General features: G+C 19.1%; 1 protein-coding gene across 1 annotated transcript; it reads left to right on the top strand.

Annotated features, from left to right (window-relative positions):
• Window positions 1–606: 606 nt before the first annotated feature.
• PRSY57_1145300 (sporozoite and liver stage asparagine-rich protein) lies at window positions 607–9,638 on the top strand (the record flags this gene model as incomplete). Its single annotated transcript, XM_012908412.2, has 3 exons — window positions 607–8,891; window positions 8,982–9,198; window positions 9,321–9,638. The coding sequence occupies 3 exons, from the start codon at window positions 607–609 to the stop codon at window positions 9,636–9,638; spliced, it is 8,820 nt and encodes a 2,939-aa protein (XP_012763866.2).
• Window positions 9,639–10,102: the final 464 nt, after the last annotated feature.

Raw genomic sequence — 10,102 nt, 5'->3', positions numbered from 1 at the left:
TATTTATATTTACATTTATATTTATATAGTTTTTATACATAACCTTAATTTTTTTTTTTTTTTTTTTTTTTATAAAATATTAATGTTATCCTAAGATAATCATATATATATATATATATATATATATATATATATATATATATATATATATATATATATATATATATATATATATATATACAAGAATCTATATGAACATATAAATTGTAGGATACACAAAATACAAAAAAAAAAAATAAATACAATGATCTATTTATCTTGAAAATGTGCTTATATATAATATGATGAAAAAAATTTTAAAGAATAATAAATAAAAAAATATAGAATCTATATATCTATATCTATCTATATCTATATATATATATATATATATATATATATATATTGTTTTATCATTTTTATATTGTGTTACATTATTTAGTTGACAACCTTTTTTGTTGGTGCATAATTTTTTCTTTTTTCTTTTTTCTTTACCCCTCCCAATTGTCCTATCCAAAAATTGACATTTAGAGTTATAGAAAAATATACAATTATTTTCAATATATATTTTTTTTTTTTTTTTTTTTTTAAATTTAAAAAGAAGAAATTATTAAAAATAAAGAAAAAATGAGAAAAGGGAAACCAAGACATGTGCCTATGTTTTTAAGAAGCGAAAATAAAAGAATATTTCTTAGCTTTTTTTCATATTTCATGCCAAAGAATGATTTGAATTTTATTTTTGAGCATTTCGATATCGGATTAATCGTACTAACCAAAATACATAATATACGAAAAAAGTATGAAGAGGAAAGAAATAATATGAAAAATGAAGAAGATAAATCCGATGGAGATGATATGAAAATATTTGATGAAAAATTAAAGAACTTTTTTTTAAATTATAAAATTAATCCTAACATTGAAGAATCTAATGATAACAAAATTTCTAAAAAGGAAAAGAACAATAATAATAAAAAAAAAAAGAGAAACTATCCATTAAATAATGAATGTAAACAAAATAATGTAAATAAAAAGGTTATGAATAAATCAAATTCATGTTCATTAAATAAAAAAAATGAAAAAAAACAAGACAATATAGATGACAAAAAAAAAAATAAATTACACGATATGAATAATCAAAGGGATTGTAATATAAATAAAGAAATAAATAATGACATTCAAAAAATGTACATATATAATAATGAACAAGGGGAAATACATAATTTGGATATACAATCTTATATACCATATGATCAACAAAAAGGAAAGGAAAATCAAGAACCATCCTTATATAAATGTGAGGAAATATTAAAAATGAAGAGTACAACGGAGGATCGAAATAAAAATGAGGACTTATCAAAAGGAAAAAAAAAAAAAATTAATAATACACCACAAAGTTATAATACACCACAAAGTTATAATACACCACAAAGTTATAATACAACACAAAGTTATAATACAACACAAAGTTATAATACAACACAAAGTTATAATACAACGCAAAATTATAACACAACACAAAGTTATAATACACCACAAAATTATAATACACCACAAAATTATAATACAACACAAAATTATAATACAACACAAAATTATAGTACAACACAACATAATAATAATATTAATGAAAATAATAATGATGATAAAATAATTACAGATGAAGAAAATTGTTTAAATACTATTAAACATAATGAAAGAGAAATGAATAATAATACCCAAAAAACTAATTCCTGTGAAGATAATCAATATTTAATAAATTATAATGGTAATAATGAAATGTCATACAACCATAAACATTTAACCTTATTAGATAATAAAAATGAAGAACAGGAAAACGCTTTTATTCTAAATAATACGAATAAAACAAAAAATGGAATTAATATAAAAGAAAACCTTGAACATATTAAAGATAACAAAAAGGATGAAATAAAAATGGAAAGAGAAACAGATGATATATACATTTCTATGAAAAAAAAAAACGAAACATATAAAAAATTTAGCAAAAGAATGAATAGAAGAAAAATTAGTGAACTAGTAAATTATCATGATGATTATTGTTTTTATATTACAGATTTATGTAAAAAAGGTACTATGTTATCATTAAAAAAAAATGAATTATTTAATCAAAAAAATGATAAAATCAATATCTTATCATCTGTAAAATATTTTAATAAACCTATACAATTTAATCAAATAAATTGGAATTTAAATAATTTATGTACAATAAATAATATTTATACAAAGTTATATGATGAACATATAAATGACAAAATTAATACAACACCAAACATGCAAACTATTATAAAGGAAAAATATTCACAAACATCATCTGTCATAATAGGAAATGAACAAATACAAAATGGTTATCAAACTAGTAACCTTAATATTAGTAGTAATGACATAAGTATTAATCATAACAATAATAATGGCATAAGTATTAATCATAACAATAATAATGACATAAGTATTAATCATAATAATAATAACAATAATTATTATTTTATGAATAATTATATGCATAATAATATCAACAATAATTATTACTGCTATTATATGAATAACACCAACCATGTTAATAATTACTATAATAATATTTATATACAAAATGATCATGACCAAAATAATGCACCCATTTTACAACCGATAAACAATCATCTAGCTCATATTAATGATTTATGTTATATTCACTCAGAAAAAAATGAATATACAAAAATATCAAAAAATAATCAAATGAACAATATAAATCCTCAACAATCAAATGGAAAAAATCAAAACGATATATCAAATAATATAAACAATAATAATGAATATTACAATCTTAACGAGCAGAAAATATTATGTGATAAAAATAAATCATATATAAAATGTGATATACCTCAAAAATGTGATAATACACAAGATGATGAAAATTCTGAACAGAATCAAAATTATATATCCAACCCATCAAATGGACATTATAAAATAAAAGAGCAAATGCATTATGTACAACATATCCCAGATTATGAACATGACAATACAACTAACGAAATGATAAATACACAAAATTATACAAATATAAATTTGGATCCATATATAATGAATAATCAAAATGATAATAATGTTTATTTAAATCAAAATTATTTCGATACAGAAAAAAAAAACAAAGAGGAGGATATTAATACACCTGAAGCGAATACACATTATAATAATGTACATATATACCAAAATAATAATAGTCATATGAACAAAATGATAAATCTAAATAATAATACTAATAGTAACAGTACACAAAATTATCACCTTTATTATAATAATATGGAAAATTTTAATAACACAAACTATAATATCATGAAAGAAAAAATACATATAAATGATGACACTTCATCAATTATAAACAATTCAAGTATAAACTCACAAAATAATTTGTGTAATAACAAGCAGACAAATAATGATTATCAAAATAGAAATATAAAAAATGATAATTCTGTCCCTGACAGTAGCATAAATATGAATGAATTGAAAAATAATATTCAAATGAATGATTATTATGCTTCTAATATTTACAATAATAATAATAATAATAATTTTATCATTTCTAATAATATTATTAGTAATGATAATAATTATATGAATGAAAGTAATGTATATCCACAAATAAATAGTAATAATTATATCCCATATATAGACCCACATGTTAACAAGGAACCTTATAAACACACAATTGATAATCAACTAAACAAAAATTGTATTAACAATAATATAACTATGGATGATAATGTATATGATAGTAACACTATTTCTATACATATAAGTGTAAACGATAATGAATATAACAATTCTAATATTACAAATGATATGTATAATAATAATATTGGTAATAATAATAATAATAATAATAATAATTGTAACAATAGTAGTAATAGCAATAGTAATAATAGTAATAGTAATAATTGTAATAGTAATAATAGCAATAGTAATAATAGTAATAGTAATAATAGTAATAGTAATAATAGCAATAGTAATAATAGTAATAGTAATAATAGTAATAGTAATCAGGTGTGCTTATATATTCCTAACCACGAATTATACAATTCCAACTACAATATTACTCAACACATGCCTTCATCTAATGAAGTTCCCAAAATACAAAACCACATAGCTAATAATATTATAATGAATGGTCATAAGGAAGAACATATTATTGAAAAAAAATCAAAAGAAGAAACAAATAAAACAAATGAACAAGTTTATAGGTCTATAAACCAAAATAACACACTTATTTTGAAACAAAACGAAATAGATGAAAATCGCATAAACACATTAAATCAAAACCTTAATATTAAAAATGATATGAACAATATGCATAATATGGACAACATTATCAATCTGAAAAATTTAAATAACATAAATAATATAAATAATATACACACACCTTATCAAAATAATATATTGAAAAATAATGAAATCCAATTTCTAAATAATAATAAAGAAGTGATAACAAAACATACATATACACATTCCTCAAATGAAATAAACATAAACGTATATGAAAATATAGATACACAAATAAATATAAGAAAAAATGAAAATAATAATGATATAATTATTAACAAAGAACAAAAAGATATATCAACAAATAATGAACAAAACCAAACATATAATTATATTACCAGTTGTGTTAAAAATGAATATAACATATTAGATAATTGGCCAACAGATAAGAATTATAAAAAAAATTTAGATTTAAATATATCTTCATCTTATAATACAAATGATCATATAAATAATTATCACGATGATATTGATAAGACAAACAAAGATAATAAATATGAAGAAGAAAAACATAAAGATATAAACATATATATAAATAATATTAATTCAAATGATAACAAGAACCATAATTTTATTAATTCATATTTTGACCTAAATGAAAACGAAAAAAAAAAAAAAATTAATATATTTTATCATGATAATAAATCTTTAAAAAATATATCAAGTGAAGAATTAACAAATACAAATCCATATAAATGTATAAATAATACTATAGATAATAATAATGATCATAAAAATGGTTATATAGAATTAAATGAAATTAACAATTCCATTACGAATAATGATGAGAAAATAATTACAGCATATTTAAATAATGCTGTTATACAAAATGGTCTATCACATGATATTCTGAACGAGGACGTTTCTATAAATACACACAGAAATAAAGAAAATAAAAATGATAACCATAATAATAATAGTAATAATAATAGTAGTAGTAATAATAATAATAATAATAATAATAATAATAATAATAGTAATAACAATTATGCAAATTCATATAACATGAAAAATGATTTACAAATAAATAATAACAACTATTCTTACATCAAAAACGAAAAAAATGTGCATCAGACATTTAATGAAAATAATATTTTATATAAGCATTATTCAAACCATGTTCATAATTATATCACAAAAAATCCAATAGAAGAACAAAAGAATATTCATTCAGACAATAAATATGAAACATGTTCCTTACCTGAAAAAAAAAATATATATGAACCAAATTCACCAAATTGTTTTACATATGTAAATAATCAAACAGATATTTTAATATCTAATCTAGTAGTACAAGAACAAAAATTAAATGATCAAAAAAAAGAAATGAGATCTAATAATAATATTAACAATACGAAATGGAATAATGCATATAACAATGAAGTACAACGTGTAAATAATAATATAGTAAATGAAGAAATAAATATCTTACCTTATCCTTCAAAAAATGAAAATAATTTAAATGAACATAATACTAATATATATCATGATAAAAATAATCAACATGATATAAGAACATATTACAATGATCCAACTAAAATTACAAGCAAATTACACATAGAAAGTGAAAACAATAAATTAACAAATGAAGCAATTCATACAAATAATGAATATACAATAAATTCGAGATATCCAATATGTCAAAATTATTCTTCTATTACTGACACAGAAAAAATGAACTATCCTCAAATGATGGGAAATCATAATTTTAATAACATTCCTGAATATGTGATTCAAAATAATCATGTTAACGTTGATAGTAATAATAAAAATGATCCTATAGATAATAATAATAATAATAATAATGATAATATAGAAATATTTAATATTCAACAAACAAAACAAATAAAGTACAATGACAATACAACTGACACAAATAATAATATTTTAATACATAATGTGGAAAATAATTATAATACAGATGGTTTAGATATTTCAAATATCTCATATAATAATTACACTAATAATAATATGTATAATCTTAATAATGATAATATTAATAATAATTATATGCCACAAAATTATTACCACATAAATTATAATAATATTACGACTTCTGAAAATAACCAACTAATCCAAATAAACAATTATAATATAAACACCAATATCAATGATATAAATATAAAAACACATGTTAACTCATACAAGGAAAATGACAAAAAAAACATCCTTTATAATAATAATATAAATAACATGAATAATGATAACATAAATCATGATCATTATAAATACATATGTAATAGTAATAATAGTAATAATAGTAATAATAATAATAATAATAATAATAATAATAATAATAATAATAATAATAATAATAATAATAATAATAATAATAATAATAATAATAATGAACATTATTATTATTATAATTGTTGTAGGAACGACGAATATAAACATAATGATAATAATTATATTAATATTCAAAACAAGAAGAATAATATAATAAATGATAACATGTCTAATATTATTAAATCACAATATAATAATACGAATAAAAACATGATATTAGAACAACATAATATAAATATGAATGAAAATAATTATAACCAAATTAATAGTAATTTATGCCTCTTAAAAAACGATTCAATTAGTACCTGTTGTGATAATATAAATAATAATAATAACAAATATATTAACAATGAAATAAACTCAAATGAATTCTTATATTACAAATTTCATCAGGAATATGATAAAAAAAATAATGTGTCTGCAATGTGTGATAATATGAAAAATAAACAACATTATAATAATTATGTAGCATATAATACAAATGGTAGTTATGAAAATATGAGTAATTTCTCTTCAAACAGTATCTATATCAATAATAAATGCCCTTCATATAATAGTAATAATAATAATAATAATAATATGAATAATATGAATAATAATAATTGCTATAATTATCATGGTTACAATGTAATGAATACGAAATATAACAAGGCAGGAAATAAATTCTCTTCTGTACAAATCGATACACAAATGGATAATCCTATTCATGTAGATAAAAATAAAAATGATGATATTTTAGAAAGGAACATTAAGGGAAGCATAATTAATAATAATGATAGTAATGATGATAATAATAATGATAATAATAATAATAATAATGATACAAATAATATAAATTATTTAATCAACATAAAGAATACAAACAATTTTGACAGTACAAACAATTTTGACAGTACAAACAATTTTAACAATAGAAACAATTTTGAAAGTACAAACAATTTTAACAATAGAAACAATTTTGACAGTACAAACAATTTTAACAATAGAAACAATTTTGAACATGTCAACAATTTTGAACATATCAACAATATTAATAAGATACATCATATTGATAATGAAAATAATTTATGCAGAGAAGACGAAAATAACCATAATACCATTTTAACAAATGTAAAAAACACAACGAACAAAGAGTACATTAACATTTGTACTGATCACTTAAATTTACTCAAAAATTATAACTTAAATAATTATATCAATTTATTAAAAATTAATAAGTTAAATGATTATTACTATAACTCAATTATTAATAAAAACCAGGATGGAACTTGTAATACATTTTCACATAACTCATTAAATAATCAATCAAATATAATTGTAAATAATAATATATATGAAAATAATCAAAGGATACAGTTATATAATTATCCATCCTTTGAAACATATAACAATAATATTATTAATACATGGAATGAAAAAAACACAAATAATTCATATAATAGTTCTATACCTTTATCAAATGTACAATGTAATTGGAAAAATCATATTTTCAATGTAACACAAAATAATGCTCATATAAATGATAATAAGGAATATAATTATCAGAAATATCCATATGTATATAATAATCAAATTTTAAGTATCAATCATGGAAAAAAGGAAACTAACACACTTAATTACATTAATTGTACAGGGGAAAATGATATAACATATTTGAATGATCTTAATTCCAATGAGCAAAATTATAATGACCACAATAAAAATAATTATCCTTATAATAATCATGATCATAATAATATATATAATGATGTCTATAATCATATGAATTCATCATATATATATAATAATATATGTACACCCACCAATTTTTTACAAGATTTAATAAAAACTAACAAAATAAATAATAATTCCAATTACCTAAATATATTCAATAATATGATACATTTACAAAATTTACATAACGAAAATAATCATTTATTCAAAAAAGAAAAGTGTGATCAAGCGAAACCATATAGTAATACTGATTTGCTATGCACATTAAAAAATAATAATCTTAATGAAAATAAAAATGTCAATATTATAAACACAATTCCACATACATTAAATAACTATTATAATTTTCATATTTTATTAAATATATTAAGAAGAAAACAACTATACCACAATTCATTTAATCAACTTATTTCAAAAATGACAAAAAATTATAATATTAATGCTAACAATAATAATAATAATAATAATAATAATAATAATAATAATAATAATAATAATAATGACAATAGTAACCTTAATAATATTAATAACAATAATGTAAGATATAATAAAAGAAATTATTCAATATCTTCAGTTGGTTTTAGTAACAGAAGCAAAAGGTAAAAATAAATAAATTAATAAATATATGTCATAATATATATATATATATATATATATATATATATACATATTTATTTATTCTTTTATAGATGGACAATTTGCCCTTCTTATATATGTTGCAACAGTGCCCTATGCAGATTTAAACTAACATGTAACTTCAAATTTTTGCAATTTAATCAAGCCTACAATACTTTTAATATACCTTATGCAATATATAATTGTTACAAAAACATTATGAATAATTATCATTACTTCACATCTACCTTGTGTCCACAACAGACATACTTATCCAAGCACTCAGCACAGGTATATTCCATTATACATACATATATATATATATATATATATTTATATATATTCACTCCCTTTTCTGTGTTAATTTGATGATTTTAATTTTTTCATTTTTTTCTCTTCTTTTTTTCTCCTAGGAACATGAAACAATTTTTAATGTCTATTGGCACTTACTAAATAATGAAAAATATAAGTACATACAAAATATAATTTTATTTTTAGATAGTAATTTATATACCAGGGCTGTATGGCTATTAAAAAAGGGATACAATATGAATGATATAGAAGTACAAAAAGCTGAGAAAAAATTAATAAAATTAATGCTACTAGTATTTAAATTTACATATGATTATAAAAATGATAATAATAAATATGAATACATAAAATCATTTTTATATTCCCTCAGAAGTAATCATATAAATTTTGAAATAATGAATCGCTTTTTATTTTATTGAGTATATATTTATTTATTTATTATTCTATTTATTCTATTTATTATTATTATTATTTTTTTCTTCTTTTTTCATCATATAAAATCATAAATATATATATATATATATATATATATATATATATACATAATATATAAAACTTAAATTCTCCTATAATTCTTAATGAAAATTAAATTTACAAATTATATCCATCATTTTATAAATTCCCTCGTTACATTTGTGTTAGAAAAATAAATGATCACATGTATTTTTAAATTATTTTTATCCTTGTATAATTCTAAGACACAATATATCTAATCATTGTCCCATAAAAACAATGTGTTCAATATATATATATATATATATATATATATAATAGGATAGGCTATATATTAAAAGACACCACATCTATATATTTTTATTATTCCAATTTCATTTTCCATTTCTTCCAATAACTATCTTAATTTTATGTGATAATAATAGATCGG

Source organism: Plasmodium reichenowi, chromosome 11 (assembly GCF_001601855.1).
Source record: "Plasmodium reichenowi strain SY57 chromosome 11, whole genome shotgun sequence".
Lineage (NCBI taxonomy): Eukaryota > Apicomplexa > Aconoidasida > Haemosporida > Plasmodiidae > Plasmodium > Plasmodium reichenowi.
The sequence above is the reverse complement of the archived record's forward strand: the minus strand, read 5'-3'. Positions and strand labels throughout refer to the sequence as shown.